The sequence below is a fragment of the Mustela nivalis genome, assembly GCF_964662115.1.
Source record: "Mustela nivalis genome assembly, chromosome: 4".
NCBI classification, from domain to species: domain Eukaryota; kingdom Metazoa; phylum Chordata; class Mammalia; order Carnivora; family Mustelidae; genus Mustela; species Mustela nivalis.
In genome coordinates this window covers 127016529-127043572 of record NC_139023.1, presented here as the reverse complement: position 1 = coordinate 127043572, position 27044 = coordinate 127016529, and the positions used below count along the sequence as shown (strand labels likewise).

The 27044-nt window shown below is 37.4% G+C and overlaps 2 protein-coding genes across 2 annotated transcripts in view; one reads left to right on the top strand and one right to left on the bottom strand.

Annotated features, from left to right (window-relative positions):
* The window catches only part of ETFDH (electron transfer flavoprotein dehydrogenase), a 29730-nt gene extending 9932 nt beyond the window's left edge, over positions 1-19798 (bottom strand). The window contains exons 1-7 of the mRNA XM_082727793.1: positions 19659-19798; positions 13499-13639; positions 12871-13100; positions 11531-11612; positions 11050-11168; positions 8350-8427; positions 1561-1707 (exon numbers count right to left, since the gene is read on the bottom strand). Coding sequence (XP_082583919.1) covers positions 1561-1707; positions 8350-8427; positions 11050-11168; positions 11531-11612; positions 12871-13100; positions 13499-13639; positions 19659-19692 — 831 coding nt within the window. The 5' untranslated portion in view covers positions 19693-19798. The remainder of the gene's footprint in view (positions 1-1560; positions 1708-8349; positions 8428-11049; positions 11169-11530; positions 11613-12870; positions 13101-13498; positions 13640-19658) is intronic.
* A 411-nt stretch (positions 19799-20209) lies between these two features.
* Positions 20210-24537, top strand: LOC309863244 (renal cancer differentiation gene 1 protein). The gene is made up of 2 exons (XM_082727798.1): positions 20210-20576; positions 22440-24537. The coding sequence occupies exons 1-2, from the start codon at positions 20391-20393 to the stop codon at positions 22593-22595; spliced, it is 342 nt and encodes a 113-aa protein (XP_082583924.1). The 5' UTR covers positions 20210-20390; the 3' UTR covers positions 22596-24537.
* Positions 24538-27044: the final 2507 nt, after the last annotated feature.

Below are 27044 nucleotides of genomic sequence, written 5' to 3'. Positions count from 1 at the left end.
TATGAAAATTTCAAGGGGAAAAACTGCAATAAGAGAAACACAAAAAATGTAATTCACATATCAAAGAAAATGTATCGAACAGCAGCATCATGAATTGGACTAAAAAATCGGTCAGAAAAGCTATGACCTCTTTAAGAAATTTCTTCTAGAAAATGATTAGATTTTCAAAATGGTTAAGACTTTCATGTGATTATAGGGAACACCACTGAAGAGATGAGGAAAACTTCTGGGGTGCTGGTAATGTTCTAGATCTTGATTTAGCTGGAGATTCCATAGATATGCTCACCTTGTAAAAATTAATTAAGCTGTACCCTTAAGATCTGCTGCTTTCCAGTATATATGTCACTCTTCAGTAAGACAGCTTATGCTCCCCTGCACTCCCCTTTTCCCAACTGAAAAAAATTGTTCATCTATTTTCGGAATGGTAAGGTTTTTTTCTTCTTTCTTTTTTTAAGATTTTATTTATTTGATGGAGAGAGAGAACACAAGCGGGCGGAACAGCAGGCAGAGGCAGAAGGAGAAACAGGCTCCCCACTGAACAGAGAGCCTGAAGTGGGACTCGATCCCAGGACTCTGGGATCATGACCTGAGCCCAAAGCAAATGCTTTACTGACTGAGCCACCCAGGCACCCCTGGAATGGTTAAGTTTCAAACTTTTAACAATTCCCAATTGAAACATCTAAAAATCAGGTAATATTATGTGTGATGCACAACCTACCAAAACAAGGTTTTACTCAAAATAAATCTAGCTATTACAGAAATGTTCTTAGCTTTAACCCCCCCCCAAATTTAAACAGAAGGGTTATAATGCATCTTTACACTCTAATAAGCCAAAGGTTTGGCAAAACAGAGACTGGATAAATTGAGAAAAATATGTAATAATTAATCTAACTAAATTTTAGGTTTCAGATCAATATACTATGGCTGAGTGTATATTTCATAAACTAAAATATCTTCTCAGTGCAATTCTGAAAAAACCATTCTTTATGATCTGGTCACCCTATAAACAGCATAGGGGTATCATGTCAAATCTTACTAGGACAGATGGCATTACAATGAAAAGAAATTCATATCACAAATATTTTCAACTTCCAGTCTTTGATTTTAAGCAACAACTGATAAAACAATTACAACACGTAGAACCAATTTAGATAATAATGGAATTTGATCAGCAGTATTTTCTAGCTCCTTAAAAATAGCCCAAATATTTTCAGTTATGATGAACATTTCAAGTCAATGAAAAATATAGCAACTATAAAATTACATCAATGTAGGGGTGCCTTGGTGGCTCAGTGGGTTAAAGCCTCTGCCTTCAGCTCGGGTCATGATCCCAGGGCCCTGGGATCGAGCCCCACATTGGGCTCTCTGCTTGGCAGGGAGCCTGCTTCCCCCACCCCTCTCTGCCTGCCTCTCTGCCTACTTCTGATCTCTGCCTTTCAAATAAATAAATAAATAAAATCTTAAAAAAAAAATTACATCAATGTTACAGACTACATTATAATACAAATGAGTTTAAACTCCATAGTTAAAAATTAAAATCCCCAAAACAAATCAGGATACCTCCTTCAGTCCAATTCCATAGGTTTGGGGTTCACAATTGGCTCTCAAATCAAACTTCTTATATAGTTGCTTGGCTAGATGTCCGTGGCAACCCTCTGCAAAAACTGTGACTTTTGCATGTAGTTCTAGTCCTCTCTCAAATGTTGTCTAAAAAATAAAAACATGTTAAATCGCAACATTTGACAATTTAAAAAATATTCACATTTTGGTCGGTTTTGAATTGAATAATGATACAGGTATAGAAGAAACAATACAAATACAAAATACTAGAAATAAAACTACTGTTGTAAGAAGAATCTAATTTAAATTTTGTAATATATCCCATGTCTTTGTTGTATTTTTCTTTTTTTTACTTCCAAAGTACCCAAATGGTTAAGTGTGATAAGAATTAAAAAAGCAAATAAAGCACGTTCATGCTGAAAATATTCTCTACAAATGAAAATAAAGTGAAAAGTGAAAATCCATTTCCTCCCTGCTCCTAGTTTTCTAGTTCTGAAGCAGAAAACATTAATAGCTTTCTTGTGAATCATGCCAGAAAATTTCCATGAATAAAAAACTATACAGAACCTATTCATATCCTTCTAACACAAGTAGAATCATACTAAGTATACTCTTTAGCTACTTGCTTTTTTCACTTTAATTTTACTTGTTCTCTATTGCTGAATGTATATTCTAAAACTGAATTTTCCAAGTGGAAAAAAAGCCACAATTGAAGTCTTTACCTCTCTTTTGCTCTCTGTATTTTGCACTTACACCTACTACAAGGCACTCAGTAAAGTTACTTAATAAAGGAATGCAGAATAACCAGAAAAGTCTCTTATAAAATATATCTTTTCTGATATTTCCCTATTCATTTTATTTGCATGTCTGTGTGTATGCAAAGACAAAAAGTAGTTTAATACTGACAGTTTTATAACCGTTTTTTCATTACTTGAATGTAAAAGCAAGATAGTCCAAGAAAAGAATCCTCCCCCCACCACCCCCCGAGAGACAGCTCATGATGGGGTGTGGGTAGGGGCAGAGGGACAATCTGGAGAGAAGGATTCCTAAGCAGGTTCCACACCCAGCACAGAGCCAACTGTTGGGCTCAATTTCAGGACCCTGAGGTCATGACGTAAGCCAAAATTAAAAGTCAGATACTCAACTGACTGGGCCACCCAGGTGCCCTTAAAGCATTCATTTTTTATGTTTGAATAGATTCCCCTAATTTTCCAAACAATTCTCAATAGTGGACATTTAGGCTGTTCCAGTGTGTTTCACTCTTATAAAACATTGCTTAGATGAACATACCTGGTGCTAAATATTTTCAATCTGAATGGTAAGAATTATCTCATGATTAATTTAATAAGTTAATTACTTTGATTGCTACAAGGTCTGAACATCTTTTACACATTTATTAGTAACTGCTATTTTTCTTGTGCAATGCTTATTAGTGTCATATATATGTATACATGTATATTACACTTTCATACACATCTTGTAATTTCACTCAGTATCTTTTTATTTTGTTCCCGTCTGCTCACTCTTATTACACTTCACTCATCCATAAACCATGTTAACAATCTAGTATGTACAATTTATCCAAATATTTAAACACACATACATACTGAAATACATACACACTTAAACTTTTTAGGTTCCTATTTGTTTTACAAAAAAATAGGGTCATTTAATACAATGTACCTTACTTTTCTCACTTAATAATACTTCTCTTTTATTCATCTCTATATTCCCATTGCCTAGCATAAAACTGGCACACTGTAGGTATTTATTAATATTTCTTGACTCAAAAACAGAAAAAGTACTTAAAACAGTGAGGGAAATGCAAATTAAAATAACAGTGACTCAGCTCTGTAAGTAGCAAAAATGTAAAATAAAGCTATATCTTTCAGTAACTGGACTGTGGGGGAAAAAGCTTTTTTAAAAATTCAATTTCAGTTAGTCAACATATAGTACATCATTAGCTTTTGATGTAGTGTTCAGTTCTTCATTAGTTCCGTGTAACATCCAGTGCTCATCACATCACGTGCCCTCCTTAATGTTTATCAGTGAGTTACCCCATCCAAACCTACCTCAATTTCTACAACCCTCAGGTTTTTTTCTCCGGAGTTAAGAGTCTTAGTTTGGCTCCTTCTTTGATTTCTTCCCATTCCATTCTCCCTCCCTTCCCCTCTGATCCTCTGTGTGGTTTCTTATATTTCACACATGGGTGAAACTGTATAATAACTTTATTTTTCTGACTGACTTATTTCATTGGATGAAAAAACAAAAGATACATCCCTTTCCTTCAGTCTAATCATAGAGACAGACATTAAGGAAACACATGAGTATATAAATACAAATAAATACAAATTATTACTTAAGTGCTATGAAAGAAGACAAAGGATGCTATGAGAGAGAATAAAAGAAGGAAATTTATGGATTGGGTGAACAGGAAAGGCTCGTTTGAAGAAATGACATTTAAGCTATGGACTCTGAAGAAAAAGTACTTAAGCATCTTTCCTTATAAGTAGTAGTGATCTGAACTCTGCTCTTCTGTGAATTGTCAGTTTTTTAGATTTTGATCATTTTTCTAAAATGCTGTCTTTTTTCTTGTTAATGTATATCTGTATTTGATATTATAGGTAATCAAAAAAATTTTCCCCAATCTACAGTTTATCTAAGACTTTATAGTAACTTTAGCATACAAAACTGTTTAATTTTTATACAGTTTAAAAACTGTCTCTTACGGGTTCATTATTTCTTGCCTCTATAGGATGGCTTATCCTACTTTTAAGTTGCAATTGTAATCTAGATTTCCTTCTAATTTTTCTATTTTTTTTAAAGATTTTATTTTTTCCAGAGAGTGTGAGAGACAGCAAGAGTACAAGCAAGGGAATGGTAGGCAGAGGGAGAAGCAAGTTCCCTGCTGAGTGAGGAGCCCGATACAGGACTCGAATTCCAGGACCCTGGAATCACAACCAGAACCAAAGACAGATGCCTAACTGACTGAGCCACCCTGGAGTCCCTATTTTTTGTTTTAAGAAATTCTCAGAATTTTTAAAAAATAAAGGCCCAAACTCTCCATCTTTCAGATGGACATGCGGTTTTCCTGACACCAATTATAAAACAATTCAATCTTATTGAACTAAAATATTACTTAATATACTTCAGCTTCCTCTTAGAGGCAGTATGTCCCATAGTATTCAAGGGGCAGGCCCCAGAGCCAGCCACACTGTTAATATTCAAACCCCAGCCCCACTACTTATAGCTGTCTGACCTTGGGCAAATCACTTAACTTCTGAAACTTAAAACTGTCCAAATCAGAATTCTTATAATCAGACAGCTATTAGATGTGGCACAGAGCTATTGAATAAGCAGTAGGATATAGGATTCTGGGACTTGGGTATTTAGAGCCATGTGACCAGATGAAGTTACTAAGGAGAAAATGTAGATAGAGAAGGACTCAACACTGAGCCCGAGAGCCTCACTATTTACAGGATAGGAAGAGGACAAGCATGCAAAGGTGACATTAGGGAGTAAAACACAAGGAAAACCAAGAGTAGGTGTCACCAGCTAGACTGCAAGACCTGACCTTTACTGCCCACCAGCTTGTATTCACTAAACTCTCTTTCATTTTCTCTTAAGCTCTTCTTTCTGGCTTACCTTTTAAGTCTGGCAAATGAAACTCAGAGCCACCCCTCAGGTGATGGTGACTGTCCTGACAAGGCCTCTCACTGGCCCAGGCCACCCAGACCTTGTGAGCTAAAGCCCTCGACTCACACCTGCACAGACGGACCATGGAATGACCTATGGAATGACCAGCAATTACCTCTACCTCATTGTAATACTAACCTCTCAACCCAAGGAGGAGCCTCAGCCTTATTTACATAATATACAATGTGTAAATAGGCATGTTTCCTTAAGGTGCATACATGGCACCTTATGCCTTTCTCTACATACAATGACAAGGCATCCCTATCTAAATATTCAACCTTATCCTAAACAAAAGGTACCCGTTCACCCTCTCTCAGGAGTAATGACCTTGGGAGCTATTCCCCATGATCTTATTTCCTGCAAATAAAGTTGACTCTGTGTGACAACTCCACCTGGTGTACATGTGCCTCACCAAGGAGCAAACTCACATTGGTTCAGTGCAGAGAGCAAAATGCAGTCTCTCATGTCAAGCATGGCCCCGCATCAAGCAATGAGGCAAGCAGTTACGGTACTGCAGCTATAAGATATCGAGATATCCGACACTCCTGAACTGATAACCAGCAGAACCAGAGGGGACCCAACACTGATGAAATCCCTTTAAAAAGAGAAGGATTTTGGCAGCAAGCTGTCAGACTCTTCAGACATGACCCCTCTATGTTTGACCACTTAGAAAAGGCAACTGCCGCTGAAGGTTCTGCCCGATGGATCTCCACTAACCAGAATCAAGGCTTTAATCTCAATTGCACTTCCACAGACTGACTTCCCCGTTGGCTCTTAACTTCCTGACCTTCTGTTATCTTGTTTGTTGTGTGTTCTGTCCTGCTCTGTGTGCTGTACAATTCAGTTACAAGGTGGTGTGAGAAGCCAACTGTGTCAGTGCTGCCTACTAGGATATCAAGTAAGAGAAGACCGAGAAGTGATTACTGGATTGACAAGGTGGGGGTGTTTGTGACACTGATAAGCCTTTTTGGTGAAATGGCAGGGAAGAAAGCCTAACGAGGTGTGTTAATTTAACAACAGAGAGTGGAACAACAGAATAAACACAGTCCTTGTTTCCCCCTACTCCAAACCTGTGGTACTACAACAGTTATTTAAAAACCAAGAATCTGGAGCTCACGTCACTAAGACTCCACTGTACTCTTCAATATTTTTGTATCTATATAAATACAATAAAGGAAAGATTTTATTTATTTGTCAGAGAGAGAGAGAGAGAGAGAACACAAGCAGTGAGGGACGCAGGCAGAGGGAGAAGCAGGCTCCCCTCTGAGCAAGGAGCCTGATGCAGGACTTGATCCCAGGAACCTAGGATCATGACCTGAGCTGAAGGCAGACACTTAACTGGCTGAACCACCCAAGCATCCCAGGAAAGATAAAGTTTTTGTAACTACAAAGCCCCAAACACAAAAATTTACTTTTGAACAAATTTGAGAACATACAAAAAATGAAATATCAGAATAATAGAACTTGTGTGCCTCAGTTCTGTTGTGATATTAAATATAAAAATCTTAAAAGAATAAGATACACTTTAAAATTAAATGGTCACAATAAAGAAAGAATAACTATAACACAGGAAAGAATACAGGAAAAACAATATTCTTTTATCTTTATGAAAAGCAGTAGTTGTTTGCAAACCTAGCTACGCACCAGAATTCTTTGGGGGCTTGTTAAAAAAATAGCTTTTTGGGACTTCTCTAAGACACAGAGTCTCAAACCTCACAGAATTCTGAGGAAACCAGTCAAAACTTTAGAATAACAATGAAGGAGGTAAGACTCAAGAACTCTGCCACTTGCTTATTTCTATGCAGGAAGTAGTGGGAAGCAGGAAAATCTGCTGGAGGAGACTCTACACTGGATTCCCCATTCTATTCAAGATGGCAGAGAAAATGATAATTCTAAGTTAACAAATAATTTATTGGGGACCAGACATGACCTGCACTATGATAGGTACTGGAATATAATGCTTTTTGATCTCTGCCCTCATGGTGCTTATGATCCAGTTGAGAAATTAAGACAATAAGCAAATAAATATGAAGTGACAAATTAACTGAGATGCTAATTTATGTTTTCTTCTGTTATTATGGGAAAGCAAGGTGTTTTTTTCCTTGTTCTTTCCAAGGAATCTTACACAGTTAGAGATTCAAATCCTGAAAGTTTTTCTTTTGCAAATTCAAAAATAAAAGCTGTAAAAACCTGGAGACCATCCAGGATTATATTTGTGTGAGAGGAAATCCATCAGTTTCATATTTACCAAAAATATTAAAATCACATCAAAGACTGTATCAGCATTACTGACAGTAATGCAAATGATTCTTGTCTATAGAAATGAAAATTCTGGAAGTGACTATGCAGCTGACTGATGACCTACATATATGTATGTTTTTTGAATTGTCCTTGAACCAGCTGTAACATCTTACTGATTCTATCATTTATTAGTGAGTGAAACAAAATCTTTGTCACATGTTTGTTTTATGTTTGTATGACTCATGTTTTTATCTTTAAAAAATTATTCTTAAACATGTTTTATTTACTTGTCTAAATCCTTTTTAGCTATTCTTTTTTTTAAAGATTTTATTTATTTATTTGACAGAAAGAGATCACAAGGAGGCAGAGAGGCAGGTGAGGCGGGGCTGGGGGGAGCAGGCTCCCTACTGAGCAGACTGCCCAATGTGGGACTCGATCCCAGGACCCTGAGATCGTGACCTGAGCCAAAGACAGAGACTCAACCCATGGAGCCATCATCCAGGTGCCCCAGCTCTCTATTTTTTTAAGAGAAGAATTCCAGGGGCACCTGGGTGGCTCAGTGGGTTAAAGCCTCTGCCTTCAGCTCAGGTCGTGATCCCAGGGTCTTGGGATTGAACCCCGCATTAGGCTCTCTGCTCAGCAGGGAGCCTGCTTCTCTGCCTGCCTCTCTGTCTATCTGTGATCACTGTCTGTCAAATAAATAAATAAAATCTTTAAGAGAAGAATTTCACATTAATAATTATATTCTAACATACACTTTATTAATGTGCAGTTTGTTGCAAAACGAAATCATTGCATTTAGGTTGTTTTTTTTCATCAGTTTGTTAAGCACATAATTGTTAAAACATTTACCTTGGGTGCACCATCCTTTTGTATCCCTACATCATTAGTGGCAATTCCTTTTACACTGTTGTCTTCATGAAAAAGAACCTGAAATGAAAACATATTTGGTTATCACCTTATGATTCATAACCACCCTGAAAAGAAGCAATGAACAGCTTTCGATATTTAAGAAACCGAGTACGTTTTCTGGGTTATAGAAATAACAGGCTTTAAAGTGTTTAGGCAAGAAAAGAGACATGTTTTAAAGATACTCCTTTTAGAGTATAAAAGAACACAGCTCAAACAGCTGGAAATAAAAGAAATGCCACAACCTTGATGAAGAAGGAAGGGGGCGGGTGCCTGGGTGGCTCAGTGGGTTAAAGCCTCTGCCTTTGGCTCACGTCATGATCCCAGCATCCTGGGATCAAGCCCCGCATCGGGCTCTCTGCTCAGCGGGGAGCCTGCTTCCTCCTCTCTCTCTGCCTCTCTGCCTACTTGTGATCTCTGTCTGTCAAATAAATAAATAAAATCTTTAAAAAAAAAAAAAAAAAGGAAAGTGTGAAGCTACCATGAAGTCACTAAAGAAACCAGTCAGAATAAACAAAGAGCTCTGAAGAGATCAGGTATCAAAGACAAGTATACAAACCCTGAAATCAGAGCCTCTAACAAGTGAAGACCACTAGTGTTGGGTGGGAAGACAATAGTGTCAGGAAAGCTTCTGTTCAAAATGAGCTAAGATCCCAAAAAACAAAAACCAAAGAAAATGACATAACAAAACAAAACAGAAAGAGGTTCAAGACACTCTAAATGTGATTAAAGTTTATTTCTGGAGCAAGTTAGATTGGCGAAACTGGTTAAAATTGTAATTTGGAGGATGAGAAACAGCGATCATCTATAATTCTTACTGAGTTTCTGTTTCCTCTCTGGAAGACAATGTCCTTTAGATAGGAAGTACAAAATATACGCTAGCATCACACAGACAGCACAGGAGTGGAAAGGTAAAGTAAGGTTCAGCAGCAATGGATATGAAAAGAAAAACATAAACCTCTTACTTCATATTCTGAAAATGAATCAAGAGTAGAATGTGGCTTTGAACTAAAACTGAAGTCTGGCTCAGAGTACAAAAACACCTGACAAACCTGACATTAATCTATTGATAATGATCTTTAAGGGACTAAGGAAAAGAGGAGAGGTATAAGAGACTGTGTGTATGTGTGTATATGTGTGTGTGTCTGTGTACACAAAAACTGAAAATCATAGATTCTACAAACCACCTACTTGTGATTTGATACTAATCCCAGGACTAATGCTAGGAACATTTTAACCAGGAGAAATAAAAAACCCCACACTTGGGTCCAAAACCCCAAATGCATGTGTGTGTGTGTGTGTGTGTGTGTGCGTGCGTGCGTGAGTGTGTGTGTGTGTAAAACAAAAATTAGCACAGCAGCAAGTATAATACAGGGACCTATGTGTTTTATTTGACTTACATACTTTAAGCATAAAAACAAATAAAAAATTTTTTGAATTTTCCCTGGGGCCAAAACCAAAGAAAACTACCCCTCCTGTCAATTCTTTCAATCATTTCCTTTAGAAAAGTTAACTATAAACTCCTTTTCTGCCTCTCTCAGATATAGGAATGTTTTAAAAAGTCTTATTTAAGACTCTTGCCAGATCTGCATCTCAGAAATGTGTTTCCCAGAGGCATTGTAGACATATTTGAAATCTGAACACCAAAAAGAATAGTGTCCTATTTTCCTGTCACTACAAGAGCCTGGGCTAGGTGCTTGGCTCCAGGTGGTACTTCTTGTCAAAAAGATACGAGAAATTTTATTTTTCCTCTGGATAAAGACAAGTAACATATATGTGATGGATTATATCTGTGTGGCTATGTAAGAGGGCAAGATGTCTTTCTGTCTTGGCAATCTCCCAGCAGACTGCCTGCGACATGCACTGCAGTCTTGGTTTAATGCTTATTAAACAATAAAAATTTTAAATAATTTATATAGGTGATTTTTCTGGGTTGGCAGGAGATTTTATTTTTAATCATTTCTCCAAAAAACTTAGTGAGAATCAACAGTATGATATGTTTGCCAAAAGCATTACTTGGAAAGAATTAATAGAAGAATGTTTTCTAGAATGAAGAAAGCAAGAGCCCGGCTCTATACTAGGCTTGAAGCAGTTTTTTCATTCTGCATGCCACTTTATAAAGGGGATAAAAAGGGAATGCATTCAGAGGGCACTGAGAATAATGAAGGAACTCAAAATATATGTAACATCATGGCTGAAATAACTGAGAATATTTAACCTAGGAAAGATAAAAACACCAGAGTGAAAGGGAGAAGAAGAGAGCGGGGCATAATTATAATTGGAAAAGTGTCCTTGGAAGAGGGCATTGATTTGTTCTATGTAATGGAAAACAGAATATGTATTTCAGCAGAAGAAAGAGAGTGTTATCAACAATCCAAACATCAGCTAGAGATGATCTCATCCTCAATGCTGTGCAGTTGTAAATTACACAACCACGTGATAACGTCAGGAACATTATTCAAGATGAGGAATTCAAGTACTCTTTGGATTAGATCTTTCCGAGATTCCTTCTAACCTTACAATTCTAAAATCTTACAGCTTTTCTAAAATATTTATTTCTTTACCTCTGTACCATTCTTGGTTTATATTTAAAAGAAAAAGAGATTACTTCTTATAAACATTAAAAAATACAACTGTACAAACCTCAGCAGCAGCATAGCCAGGGTATACTTCAACACCGAGGGCTTCTGCTTGTTCTCCCATCCAGCTCACTAAATGTCCCAAGCGTACAATGTAATTGCCATGATTATTCATTGGAAGACCTACAAATATATGCTTAATTTATCAGTCTGACATTTTATTGATAAAACATTTCAAAACCATAAATACTTAATTTAAGAATTCTAAACAATGTATAATTTCTGTGTAAATATACACATCATCCTATGGTCAAAATTTCATTTAAATTCTACAACTTTGGCACACAGTTCTAATTATTGAATTAAAAAGCCATTACAATACTAAAGTAAAATTTTGGGTTGCATTATAAGGCTATCTCAATTCTTCTAGATTGGAAGACAAAAGAACTAGGCTCTAGTCCTGTTTTGCTACAAGCTACAAGATGAAATGTGGTTCCTTCCAGGTACAGAATTCTAGGATCCTACAAATACTTATCACACCTTACCTGGAAGAATTGGCACAGGAATTCTGTATTTCTCTGTTAAAATTCCAAATCTGTCTTCTGTTACAGGAGTGTTAAGTGGAGCCTAAAAGCAAAAGAAGGAAAGAGAAGGAAGCTTTTAGTTCATATTTGTAATGGTAAATACAAATAATGAAAAAACTATGTCAAAAGGGAAAGTGAACTACTCTCCTCACTTTTCTTTTATTTCCTTTAGAAACTTGGAACTGCAAATCCTCTTTGTCTCTTTGAGATGTATGGGAATCTTTTTAGAACCTAAATAAGCCAGTTTTACATCCCAGAAATCTTTTTGGGGGGCCTTGGAGACATCTTGGACATGGCTTCCTGTCTCTCTGTCTCTGTGGGAGTTTAGCTTAGGTGCTTGCTCCAAGCTGTAACCTCCTGCCTGATGAAAACATAAGAGAAGTTTTATTTTTCCTTTGGATGCAATTAACAGGTATGTCATGGATTCTATCTGCTCAGTTATATAGGGCTCTGAAAACCTTTTTCTATCACAACTGGTATTATGTCAATAACAATTCACTAATAACTATTTTTGGTATAATAGTGAAAAGAGAAAGTTAATTAGATGTTAAGTTTCTAGTTTAAAGGAGCTTGGTATTTTAGAAAGAAGAGCACAGATGAAATTCTTGGAATTCAATTTACTCCATATAGAAATAATATAGAAATTATATAATTGTTGACATTTACAAAGTATATTCACGGATAGTGAATATTCAAGACTTGGCAGGCGTAACATAACCCATCTTACAGAAGAAAAAGCTAGGATATGTAAAGTGTAAGATTTTAACCAAAGCCATATAAATGATGAAAGCAGTAAAATTAACATTCAGTTCTCTGCATATCATACCAGTGCCTTTTCTTCTTAGGTTATGAGAGACCATATTCATTTATTCTTTGGAACACTTGATTAGATTATCCTCTTTGGTTTTAGATATTACAATGTCCAAGGAAATTTACATAAAACTTTATTAAGAACAATGATATCAACACCTACGGAACAACTTAGGAAATATGCTCATATCAACCGGCTGTATTTTATTTAGTACAAATATTCTAACATCTTCTCAAGATAAGGCCTTCTTATAAATCCAGTACATAAATACAATGTGTAGAAGGTATTACATGAGTACATGAGTTAATATCTTAAAATTGTAAATATAGTTGATATAATTCAATTTTGGGCCCTTTTTAAGTTCAAAAATACTTATCTATAAAAATCCTCTAAGAGACAGAATTACATAAAAAGGTTTTTCTATATTCTAGTAGTTTGGAAATAGATACGATAAAGATTACATTTTGTATAAAAACCAATTTTTTCATACTCCCTTCTCCTTCCAGTCTGGGAATAATTCTTCAAAAGCACGTGGATCAAGGCAAGCCCCTGAGAGAGTATGCGCTCCTATTTGAGCAGCTTTCTCTACTAGACACACACGGATGTCCTTTTCATGTTTAGTAGCCAACTGCTTTAGACGAATAGCTGTAGAGAGTCCTGCAGGGCCTGCACCAACTATAACTACATCTGCTTCTTCTGCAAACCTCTCCATGTTCACTCCTGGGAGGAAAGAATGATTTAAAAAATACATGAAAATTCTGGGATGAATATGATCTGATAAAAATCACAAACACTCACTATGCTTTAGAACATTTACAGAAATTGCCTCTCTGCTTTGCATGAGAATTATACTAAATATATTATTGTATTAATTGGATGTTCTTTTAGGTTCTGTTCCAGTGTCTATCTTATTTTTGCTTCCATAAACCACTTTTGACTTTGAGATATACTACTAAAAACTTTGCAGATATTTTCTTATCTCAATATCAATATGTAATAGATTTGGTAAAGCTATGAAATATTATTAGATGATCTTATACTATCATGAAAAATATTTCCACAAAATGATATAAAGTATCTAGAAAAGCTTCAACACTTCTACAGAAATTATTACTTACCTTCCCATCGCTTGTCTTTATCCCGGGGAAAAATAGTATAGTGGGTAGTAATTCGAGGTACAACAGAAGTTGAAGACCATCTTGTATGACACAGAGGTAGATGATTTTTCTTAATTTTTAAGGCATGAAAGCACTGATATGCTGCACAAAAATTGGTATTTTTTCAATTAGCTTTTCTCAGAGTAGACTAAAAAACCATTTTTTTTAAAAGGAAAAAATTCTAGGATTAGGAATCAGATCTGGTTTCTCTTTAATTTTCTATTAATTAGCCCTAAGACCTTCATTAACCTCCTTAGATTTCAGTTTCCTCATCCAAAAAAAGGAGAGGGTCACTAAATGATCTTTAAGGTACCTAACTGATTTAAAATTGTATGACCCACATGATGTCTTATAGTTAAAACTTGTTTATATTCTCACTGTATCAATCCTGCAGACAGTGAATGGTTAGATCTAGGCTGTTGAGCCATTATTTGTGATATGACCTGAAACAGACTGTACTATTTCCTAGATGAACAACTTAGCTTCTTCTCATAAACCAATGTTTTCAAACTATATTTAAAAAGCATCTAGCCTCTGCCTTCGGCTCAGGTCATGATCTCAGGGTCCTGGGATCAAGCCCCGCATCGGGCTCTCTTCTCAGCAGAGAGCCTGCTTCCTCCTCTCTCTCTGCTTGCCTCTCTGCCTACTTGTGATCTCTCTCTCTCTGTCAATAAATAAAATATTAAAAAAAAATTGAAAAAAAAAAGAATAAAAAGCATCTAATAAATTAATTTATTCAATTTAGCTCATATAAAGCTTAACCTATGAACAGGATAACCATAAAATTTATCAACCAAACTGTATGTTTTTAAAAAAGATTTTATTTGCCAAAAGATTTTATGTGCACAAACGGGGGGAAGAGCAGGCAGAGGGAGAAGCAGCCTCCCTGCTGAGCAAGGAGACTGATGGGTGACTCAATCCCAGGTCACAACTTGGGTCTCAAACCCTGGTCATGACCTGAGTCAAGGGCAGACACTTAACTGAGGCACCCAGGCATCCCTAAACTAGATACTTTTGAGAGTAATAAGGGACAGTATTAATGATTATGCTGGGACAACATGGGCAAACTAGGTTTTATGGTCAGCTTTTTAAACAACTGACTCTCCGATATGGCAGTATCTTCTGAGAGCCTTAAAAATGTACATATTCATTAAGTAAGCAAATAGAAATAAACAGAAGTGTGGAAGGCTTTATCTGCAATAATGTTCATTAAAGCTCTTATCCTTGAACCTTCAGTTCTACCTCTTCCTTCCCATATCTGAAGCAGAGACCATAACACACCAAATGTCATAGAAAGAAGTAATTAAGTGGGAACTTTTCTATTTCCTTGGCAACAACCTCTAATGTAATCGGTATTTGTGTCCACTCTTCATTCATTTTCTAGGTCACAACAGATATCTTTTCACTTAGAATAATGATGATAAATAAGGCTTAGCCCTCCCAATTTCAGCGGGACATCAATCTATCTGAAGCCTTCCCTTTCACCTGCATCTTCAATTTGTCTCCCTTCTCTGGCACTCTTCTCCTTGATACTTTTTCCCATTATACACACACACACACACACACACACACACACACACACACACACATATATAAAGGCAGGGAATAGCCCAGATACAAAAACTTGTATTGGAGTTATAGTAATTATGAGTCTGTTTTAGGAAAAGGAATAGAATAATCAAAGGAAACAAAAGGAATAAAGATTTCAGAAATAGAATATACATAAGGATTTTCCATATGCTAAAGATGCTGTTTCTAATCAGAGAAAAGAAATGGTTACTTATTAAATGTTCAAAGATAGGGAGAAATTCATTTGGAAAAAATTATACCTTTCTCTTCCTATCAAAATGAATTCCATATGGCCTATGATTTTAATAGAAAAAGTCAAAGTATAAAAGATTATGTTGATACATCCACAGATTATTTGTTTCTCCACTTTTGAGTGTGGACTGCAATTAGTGACTAGCTTCCAATGAGTACAAAAGGGAAAAATATTAATTTTACAGTGGAGAAATACAGAGACCCTTTAACCAAATGATTAAGTTTAACATTATTGGCAACAAGACATTTTGGTATCACACACTCCCTGATGTGATAAGAAGGGCTCTTTACCTCTGTGGCATACTTCTCCCAAAGCTGTAACCTTGGTCTAAACATGAGAAATCATCAGACAAATTCAGATGAAGGACATTCTACAAAATGCCTGGCTAGTATATATTGAAAGTAGCAAAGTCGTAGAGACAAGAAAAGACAGAGGAACCTCATACACAGCTGGTGGAAATGTAAGATGGTACAGCCCTTTGGAAAAACAGTACAGCCATTTAAGGCAAAACCTTAAACACAGTTTCCACAGAACTCCCTCCCAGGTATATACCTAAGATAAATGAAAACACACAAAAGCTTATATATGTATCTTCATAGATGTATTATTCATAACAGCCGAAATATAGAAAAAGCCCAAATATCTGTTTGTGAACGGATAAAAAGTGATATATTCATACAATGGAATATTATTCAGCAACAAAAAGAAATTCAGTAGTAATAAATGCTACATTATGGATGAACTTAACACTATGCTAAATGAAAGAAGCCAGCCATGAAAGACCACATATTATGATTCCATGGGTATGAACTATCCAGAATTGACTACAGAGAAAATAGATTAGTTGTTGCCCTAGGGCTAGAGAGGTTGAAGAGTGATTACTAATGGGTGTGAAGTTTCTTTTGAGGGTGATGAAAATGTTCTGAAATAGATTGTTGTGATGGTTGCATGTGTGTGTGTTTATAGTAAAAACCCTGATTATATATCTTAAAGGGTATGACCGGAGAGTATGTGACATATCTCAATAAAACTATTATTAAAAATAGAAGATTTACAATCACACACAAAAAAGATTATGAGGAAACAAGAATGTGGAGCAACTGGCTCTCTCATTCATTACTGGTGGGAATGCAAAATGGTACAGGCACTTTGTAAGACAGTTTGGCATTTCTTACAAAGCTAACCACGTCTTAACAGATGATCCAGCAGTTGTACCCCTTGGCATTTACCCAAATGAGTTGAAAATTAATGCTCAGACCAAAACCTTCAGTCAAGCAGGATGAATAAGCTCTGATATCTGATGTTTAATTCCATACCTATAGTCAATAATAATATACATTTAAAATTTTGCCAAGAGGGTCTATCCCATGTTAATAGTTCTTAACCCACTGAGCCACCCAGGCGCCCTGTTAATAGTTCTTATCACAGTAAAACAAAAGAAAGAAAATGTCCAGGTTAAAAAAAAAAAAAAAGCCCTTCACATGAATGTGAATGTGTATAGCAGCTTTATTCATAATTGTCAAAACTTAGATGTCCTTTGACATGTGACTAGATAAACAGATATACTGAGGTGCATACATACAATGGAATACTATTTAGCACTAAAAAGAAATGAACTATTAGACATGAAAAAACATGGAGGGAACTTAAATGTATATTGAAAGAAGCCAATCTGAAAATGCCAATCTACATACTGCATGATTTCAACAATATGAGATTCGGGAAGAGGTAAAACTATAGAGACATTAAAAACAGTGGTTGCCATGGATTTAGGAAGAGGAAAGAGGGATGAATATGTGAATTTGAATTTATTATATATAAATATAAGCATTATATCTGCAAATGAATAAGTTTCTAAACATGGACTGTAACAAATAGTAAAGATCAACAAAGACTTTTGCATGGATTTGAAATGTAAAATCTAATAAAATTTACATTTTAATGGTCATAATTAAGAGTTAAGAATTTTTAATTATGATAGCATGCCTTACCTTTCATGACTTTATGGAAATTGTGGGGCAGCTACAATCCCCACTCACAGTAAATACATAGGAATTCAGATGATCCCACCACCCAAGCTCTCAATCCTTCCAACATCAGTCAAACTCTGAGACTACAATTGGATTTGAAATGATTTGTGAAGTAATGGAAACCAAGCTGTGATGAAAAAAGAATTTTCTTTCCTTTTTCTGATTAAATGGAAACATACAGCCTTGCACGGGTTATTCTTTAGCACTCAACTGCAGAATGAACATATTTTTATATTTTACTCTTTCCAATAAAATAATTTTTTTAAAGCAAAAATCTGGCATCAGACATCAATAATTAAAGATTGTGATGAATACAGGAAGGGAAGAAATTTAGAATGGCTGAACTCTAAAGGCTTTTAAAAACTAAAAAAAATTATCTATTTTGATAATCTTAGAGTGGCAAAGGCATACTAAAAATTATAGTATTGAGAATAATTTTTAAATTATTATTTCATATATCCTAAGTCTTGAAAAAATGTACATTAAGACACATAAAGGTATTATAGGAGAATTTAGTTCTAGAGTTCAAATACAGCATTACCATCATTCAAGAGAATATTAAATAATTATTCATTTGTATTTTTATTATTAAGAGATATTAAAATCTTTGTCTTATGATGAATTGTAGTTTAGTGTGTAGAAGTTATCATCTGCTGCCGAAAACTGATGATTCGGTATCAGATAAAACTAATTCTATTGCTTATACAGCTAGTTATTTTCTTGAGAATATCTGGAACTGGGTAGTTCGATTTCCACCACGGGATTAAAAAGCCACAACCTTTACTCCCTTTCTGAAAACAAATCTGACATTCCACTTTAGATATTTGAACAATTAGGCATGTTGGCTGAATTTTGGTAGAGAAGTAAGGTTAAAAAGTCCACTGACCCCTCATAAGATCACCATATCAAAGTCACACTGCCAACATATTTGTGTCCATCTCCTTACTGCCAGTAGGGTTAACACTGAGCTATGAAAATGACAACGATTTAAGTATGCATGGAAAATGGAAATGCTGGGGTGCCTGGGTGGCTCAGGCGGTTGGGGGGCTGCCTTCAGCTCAGGTCATGATCCCGGGATTCTGGGATCCAGCCCCACATTGGGCTCCCTAATCAGTGGAAAGCCTGCTTCTCTCTCTCCCTCTGCCTGCAGATCTACTTGTACTATCTCTGTGTCAAATAAATAAAAAACCTTTAAAAAAATCTTCTAAAAAAAATAAAGAAAAGAAAATGGAAATGCTAATTTTGGTGGAATGTAATTAACGCTTGGCCCAAGAATGATTTCAGCTAAATTAGGCAGTAGGGCAGATACCATCTTACTATTTTGATATTTCACAAAACATAAAGTGTATCTACACATTAGGCGTAGTAATACATGCCCAAGTATCAGGAACTTTAAATAAAATTCAAATTTAATATATGGTGGCCAAATCTGACAATTTCTACGTGCATGAAATGTACATAATAAGAACATCCTTGAATTTGCAATATGTATACTTGTTTATTCTGTAACCAAAAATTAAAGAAACTAAACCAAAAAACTAAACCAAATGTGACAAAATGCAAGATCCTGTAGTGAATCTTTTTGAATGTTTAAACCCTTTTTAAAAAGTAAAGCAAAACAAAGACCACCCAACTGCATTATTTTTAAGAGGAAGAAAAGGTAATGAGGTATTTTCACAAGTCATTGTGATGGTTCTAGGAGCACCCACAACATGATAAGCCTCTAAAGTTAATTTTAGACAATGTAGAAAAACTCCTGGCTCCAGATATAAACTGGTGACTTGGGCCACGCATATGGATGTTAATCATGATGTGACAGATCAGACTTCAAATTCTTAATGGACTGGGATGAATGGCTGCAAAGACGAAAGTTAGGACACGACCAAGAAGAAAAATGTGCAAATATTATTTTATCCATTTCCAACAATGCAACAGAAAACACACGAGCTTTGGGATAAGAATTAGGACCAGATTTGGAAGGGGTTCGGGAGTCCACGGGAGGGCCGTGTTGGTAAGTTTCCTCCGCCCGTGACCTTTAGCCTAGTTGCCAGTTCTTCCAATTGGGACAGCTCTATGGGGAGGAATCTAGGGTCCACTGCCAGGTATGGACGGCGTGACCTTGGCCCGAGTTTAACCTGAGGACTCCAGGAGAGCAGGTGAAGAGAGGTAGGGGTCTAGAGCCCCCCCGCCCCCCCAGCTGTAGCCCTGTCCGTTCTGCCCTAACTCCTCGACCTTCCTCTAATTATCCCCGCCCGGAGTTCCCTCTCACCCGGGCAGGACAGCTTGGCTAGCCGCACCAACATATTCTCTGGTCCCAGGACCGTCGGGGGGACACAACGGAAGGACTGTCAGTAGTTCACCGCGGGTGCTGGACTGAGCTCTAGGCCGCGGGGGGCGCCATCACCTGCCGAGAATCACCAACACCTCCGCTGAAGTTTGCCTCTCAGTTCTGCCCAATGTTTTGGCTTCGCGGTGTTCCCGCCTCTTTCTTGCTCTGCGCCGGCGCCGCACAAGACGCTACGGCCGGCAGTGACATCCGGGTCACGTACCGAAAGAGGAAAAGGAAAGGGACTCCCAAGTCTCAGAACGATCCCCGCTTCAGGCTGAGGATTGGTTCTCCGTTTGCGTCTCACCAAGGCGTGGTGAGGACGCGGGAGTGCAGGGAAGAGAAACCCACTGATCCCGTGGTACACGCGTGCGCATCAAAAGTAGTGGGCGGTGTGGTGACGCATACAGCATTCTGGGAGTTGTAGTCCTCTAGTCAAGCGCCTTCTGAGCCTGACCGGAGATTGGCGCCGGAGCGATGTACCGCCCAAGGTGATTGGCTGTCCGGAAAACACGACTTAGTATTCGCGGACTTGGGCAAAAACCCGCAAGGAGACCGGGCGGGACTTCAGGAGGGAGGGGGCGGGGCTTCTGGGTGTTGGGCGCGAGCAGTTTGAAAGACGGTTGGTGTCGGTTCGGCTGCTGAGGTCCGATTTTGCAGCCCCATCCCTGCTCAATGGCAGACCCCGAGGAGCTGCGGATGTCTTCGCCGCCCCCGCCGCCCCCCTCCTCTCCCTCGTCTTCAGACGCCTCGTCAGCGTCTTCCCCCGGCGTTCCAGTGAGTTTGGGCTGGCCAGTTCCGAGCAGGAGCAGCGGCCGAACGGTGGACCCTCTGGAGGAGGTGGAGCTGCAGATTGGAGACGTGAGTGTCGCTCGACGGGTCCCGGGGCCGCGCCCCCACTCGGCCCTTGTTGGGAGACCGTTGCTGTGCCAGGGAGGGAAGGACCAGGAATCCGCATCTCGCCCTTCTGCCCCCAAGGCTGTTAAGTAAACCGGAGACCCGAGGCCCCGTGTCCACCATCCCCGAGGACTCCGTGTTTAGAATTAGTGTTGAGGAATAAGGGGTTGTTCCTCCACCACTAACCCCCCCCCCCACCTCCCCACCCTTCGCTGTTTTCTTTTTGTCTCGCCTTCTGGGTTCAATCATCCTCCGTAACCTGAAACCACAGAGCTCTGCTGCGCGGACGTGTGCTGGCGAGGTCTGCCCTCTCCTCCTCCTCCTCGTCGGCTGGAGCTTAGGATCAGGCTGTGATTTCTTTCCTTGGGTCTTAAGATCCCGCTGCTCTAGTTGGCCACCTGCCAAAGCCAGCTGGCAATGCTATTCTTGCGTGTCTCAGGCTTGCTTTGCGCTGGACCCAGTTTGGAGGGGTGACTTAACCGCGCCTGTCGTCCAGATTGGTTTTCCTCAACGGCCGGGTCCGAGACCTCCCTGTGATTGCTAGAGGGCACACTGTGGTTTCTGTGGAGTCTCGAATTCCACTGACACGCACCCACCCACCCCCAGCGGAGTTTCAGTAAATAAGGACTCTTGGCTGAGTCGAGTAGAATGAGGTATGTAGGATGTAATACTCCTGGGAGAACTTTGTGGAATAGACCCTCCTGGGCAGATTGGAAACTGTGGAATGAACTCGATTATCTCTCGTTGCTTAATAAGTTTTTTTTTTTTTTTTTTTTTTTTTTTAAGATGTCTAAAGTGCTGGTACAGCTTCAGTATTTGCTGAAGGAGACTGGTATTAAGAGTATGTTGAGTGGACTGCTGATAGGTTATCTAGGAAGAGTGTAATTTTATATTCTAGGTGAAGAAAACATTTGAATAAGAAGTGAATTCCACGAAGAGATGGATATTTTTTGTATGCTGCCTTGGTTTGTTTTGATTTTGTTGATTTATTTGGCCGTTCAGAGTATCTGTTCTTTGGTCTGTACATTTTCACGGTCTAAATAGTGTTCACAAGTAAAATTAGCGGGACAATGCCCTTGTTACCTAAATATCAGTGAGCAGTTTGTCAAGAATTAAGTCCCTCAGATGCTTCTGGTACTTAGTGTCAAGGGCTCCAAGTCCTCTTTTTGAGCTAAATGAGTCTAGTGAATTTTCTTCCTTTTATTTTTCTTTTGAAGATTTAATTTTTTTTAAAGATTTTATTTTATTTTATTTGACAGACAGAGATTACAAGTAGGCAGAGAGGCAGGCAGAGAAAGAGAGGAGGAAGCAGGTTCCCTGCTGAGCAGAGAGCGGGCTCCATCCCAGGACCCTGGGATCATGACCTGAGCGGAAGGCAGAAGCTTTAACCCACTGAGCCACCCAGGTGGCCCAAAGATTTATTTTTTTTTTTTTTAAAGCAATTTCTACACCCAGCGTGGGGCTTGAACTCAACAACTCTGATATCAAAAGTCACTTGCTTTCTGTGATTGACCCAGCCAGGTTCCCCTGGTGTATTTTCAATTAAGAAAAAAAAAAAAGAAAAAGAAAAAAGTACTGACTTGTTAGGTCTGGTGCATAATGGGTATCTCTCCAGCAGACATTTCTTAAGCTTACTTTAAGGAATTTCTTAGGTTCCCTAAAGAAGCTATTGTTTAGTTTGAAGATTTTTTTACGTTTATGGAAAACAAGTTGGGCATGGGAGTCAGGGTTTTAAGCTATTTTTAGACTATAAAATGAGATGAAAATCTGAAAGATAAACATATTATTTGACTTTTTCTCTCTCTCTGTATTTTTTAAAAATTTCAGGCAGCATTTTCATTAACCAAACTTCTTGAAGCCACATCTGCAGTATCAGCTCAAGTGGAAGAGCTTGCCTTCAAATGTACAGAAAATGCACGTTTCCTTAAAACATGGCGGGACCTCTTGAAAGAAGGCTATGATTCTTTGAAGCCTGACAACTGATTTGGCTGTGTAATAATTCATACTTACTCATTTTTGATATTTGCACATGTACCATAAGTATATGGTTGTCTCCAGCAGTTCTGTATATTCAGAATGAAATCTTGGTTTTCTCACATTTGTGAAAGCAGAATACTGATTCTGTTTTTCATGCTGGATGATACTTATCTTTAAATATTTTCTGTCCTCTAAACTATGTTATGAAAGTTAATTTCATCAGTAGATAACGTTAATAATGCTACAGTGTTACCAATAGAAAAAAACATGTAGATCATTATTCTGTTTGATTTCTCAGAAGATGTCAGAAATGCCAGCATTTGAAGTTGAGCTTCATTTTATGGACCAAGGGAAGTAACTTTAAAGTTACCAGTGTTGGCCCAGCTCCACCACGGGAAGTTCCCTGGAACTAATGATTGTGTCTTATTTCTTTATCCCCAGCACCTAGAACAATGAAAGTGTAACACAACAACTAGTAAATGTTTGAGAATAAAATAGTTGATAATACAGTTAAAAGCTGTTTTTTTTTTTCACATGAAACTTATAATTGTTTTTCTAAAAATATTTGAATTAGAACCTCACAGACTTTTTAGGAAGACATTCTTTTCTTTATAGGAATTTGCAATTTAACTGATAACTTTTAAAAATATATGATAAATATTTTTTATTCTTTATGATGCTTTATGAAAAGATTTTACTTCAGAAAATGAAAGCCTGTCTGGAAAGAATATATATGTATATATATAAATTTTTTTCCCCTTTTTATTTCTCAGGTTAATTGCTATGTGATGTTGTATGTTTGATTGTTCTCTTTAAAGTGCCTTATCAAAATTATGGCTCTGTATTACTGCTTTTTGAACTTTGCACATAATAATTCTAAATTCTAAATACAATCATTCTAAAGATACTTTGTTTTTAATGCATCAAATTTAAATGATGTGATTGGTTTCATATTATTTGACTTTAATGACAATGTTCTACTCAACTTGTCCCATATCTTAGATTGTTCTTTTTGCTGGTTTATGTCATATAATTCCCTATAACTTGTAGGCATCTTTGATATGGTATCTTAATTCTTTTGTAGATATGGAGATGTGTATAGAACTATATTCTAAAGCTCTATAGTGGGGACAAATGGATGGACAAAGAATAGTATTGTTTAGTATATTAGGTCATAGTTCTTGATTAATTTTTTTAAGTTAAAGATAACATATGAGGTGTGTTTCTACCAAAGAGATACTTATTTTGATATTAGAAAAATATTTTTCTTATGTGTCATCAAAATTGCAATTTTCAGAATATACAGAAATAAACATGTTCAAAGCAGATTTTATTTTATTTCTTTGGGTTCATTATTTTAAAACTTTTACTGAAATATTTAAAACATAAGAGTAAATTATTAGAGGACATATTCCCACCGTGCAGATTTAATAAACGTTAGCATTTGGTTATATGTTCTTCAAATCTATGTATATTTGTAAATGTTAGTTACATTTGAAAGTTTTGTTACCTCTTTGATCCCATACCTTCTTCTCTCCCCAGAGGGAACTGTTGTTCTAGAAGTGGTATGTATCCTAGTTTGTGTTCTTATATTTTTAATGCATATGTATCAAAGCAGTACAAAATACTGTTTCATGTATGTGGTAGCTAGCCTCCAGATGGCCACAATAGTCCGCCTCCCGGTGTTTATGCCCTTGTATAGTCTTACACATTAAGTAGTGCTGACTTGTGTAACTACTGGAGATTCAGGAAATGTAGTGTGTGATTTCTGAGGCCATAGCTTTGTCCATTTTTCTATTATTTTTTTCCCTTATCAATTTGTAAGTATTACGTATTTTGAATACTAATGATCTGTTATCTGTGTTTTAACTATCTTTTTGTAGTTTGTGATTCATCTTCATATTTGATTGTGGAGTTTTCGTAAATAAAAGTTTTTAATGAAATCTTACCAGTTTTTCCTAATAGTGCTTTCTGGGTCCTGTTTTGAAGGGATACTCTACATCTTTTCCAAAAGTTAAAACATTTTTGTTTTTAATGTTTAGGTGCTTAATCTATCTGAATTTTGCTTTTGGTGTTGTTTTGGGATCTTATTTATTTTTGCATGGGTTTTGGTGTTCTTCCAAGTATCAGTATTTTCAAATGCTATCTCTGTCATTCAAATACGCTATAAATGCTTGGTTCTGAGATCATTCTAATCTGATCTCTTTGCTAACCCCATGCTAAGATTCCCTCTGTTACCTCTGTTATAGCTTTATCATAAGTATGATCTGTACTACTTTGATTTTGGTGTGTGTGACTTCCTCCTCCAACCATGTATATATTTTTTTATGTTGGAAAAGAAAAATGTTAGTTCATTTCTAATTTTGTTGAATTGTGGTCAGCTGAGGTTAGCCCCTGATTTTAGGCAGTGAGCTTTCTGTGGACACTTACTTTTTTCCTCAGCACTAAACTCAGCTACTAGTGTTAAGAGTCTGGTAGGCCCAGAGCTCAGCTTTGTTTACAGTTTCTGTTGCCATGTGTGGCCCACAGAGAAGTTCATCTTATTTTTAAGAGTTGCTTTTTGGAAAAGTATCCTTTTTTTAGGGGTGCCTGGGTGACTCAGTGGGCTAAGCCTCTGCCTTTAGCTCAGGTCATGCTCTCAGGGTCCTGGGATGGAGCCCCACATAGGGCTCTTTGCTCAGCAGGGAGCCTGCCCCCCCACTACCTCTCTGCCTACTTGTGATCTCCCTGCCTAATAAATAAAATCTTAAAAAAAGAAAACAAAAAAACCCTTCCCCCCTTTTTTTTAAAGCATCCTTTTTTTTTTTTTTTTTTTTTTTTTGCTCTGCTTCATGGGAGGGGTTGGGGAAGGCTTCAGAACAAACATTTTTGGGGCATCTGGGTGGTTCAGTCTGTTAAGTGTCTGCCTTTGGCTCAGGTCATGATCCCAGAGTCCTGGGATAGAGCTCCAAATAAGGCTCCCTGCTCAGCAGGGAGTCTGCTTCTCTCTCCATCCTTCTGCCTGCTGCTTGTGCTTGCTCCCTCTCTATCAAATAACATTTTTTTTTTAAACCATATTTTCTTAGAGACTCAAATTTTTTCTTAGTAGTTCATTACCAGCTCTATATAAACCTCAGAGGAAAATAATATTTTGACTAATATAATTAAAAGACGTAAGAGGCCAAAGTCAGTATGATTTTTAAAAGATTTTATTTATTTGACAGAGCCAGAGAGAGAGAAAGAGCAAGAGCACATGCAGGGGCAGCAGCAAATTCTGCTGAGCAGAGAGCCCACCAAGGAGCTTGATCCCAAAACCGTTGGATCATGACCTGAGCCAAAGGCAGAAGCTGAACCAACTGAGCCACCCCAGCATGCAGTATGATGAAATTTTTAATATTAAAGACAATGTGTTTCAAAACTTCTGAGTATGAAATATGTCAGGCCCTATGCTAGGAGCTTTGTAAGCATTATTTCATATTAGCTTTTTGAGGAGAGTGATACTATTCCTATCTACAGAAACAGAATAGGAAACAGGCTGAGATGAAATGATTTTTCTGTGGGTCTCTTAAACCAAAATTAATACGCCTATCTTTGCCATACCTAGCCACCTAACTCTTGGTTAGACCTATTAATATTCAAGCTCACTTTGTTTACTTTCCCCAATGATGATGGTTTATTTTATGTGTCGACTGGGTCACAGGATATCCAGATTTTTGGTCAAACCTGGTGCTCCTTGAGAGTATTCTCAGATGAGATTAACAAATTGGTAGATTGGGTAAAGCAGATAGCCCTTAGTAAAGTGGGTTAAGCATTCAACCAGTTGGAGGCCTGAGTAGAACAAAAGACTGCTCCTCCCTGAGTAATACCATTCTACCTGATGACCTTGAAAAAGTGGCTCGTTTTGCCTGATGACCTTTGAATGAGAACACTGGGTTTTCTTAGTTCTACAATATCTTCTGGCCTTTGGATTTGAACTGGGACATCAGTTCTACAGATTTTGGATTTGCCAGACTCCATAATCATGTGGGACAATTTCTTACAACAAATCTCTTTATAAATACATAGTTCTATTTCTCTGGAGAATTCTGACTAACATACAATTTAAAAATGGAACTGAACACATTCGTCCATTCAGTCACCCATCATAGAATACTGGTGGTAATAACTATAATATTCAGTTTTTCCCCTTAGATTAATTTGGGAGCTCTAAATACTCATACAAATCACTCGAGCAAATTACAACTGGAGGTATAGAAACTTGTTAGAAGGTTATTGCAAATATAGTTGATGAGACATGATGTTGGCCCAAACTTAGGTATTAGGAAATGGGATAAAGAGAAGTAGACAGATTTAAGAGCTGTTTATTACATAGAATAAAGGTAGTGCTAGGTGATTTTGATATGGTGGATAAAGGAAGAGCCAAAGGATGACTCAGAGATTTCTAGGTTAGGTTGTTGGTACCATTCACCCAGATAG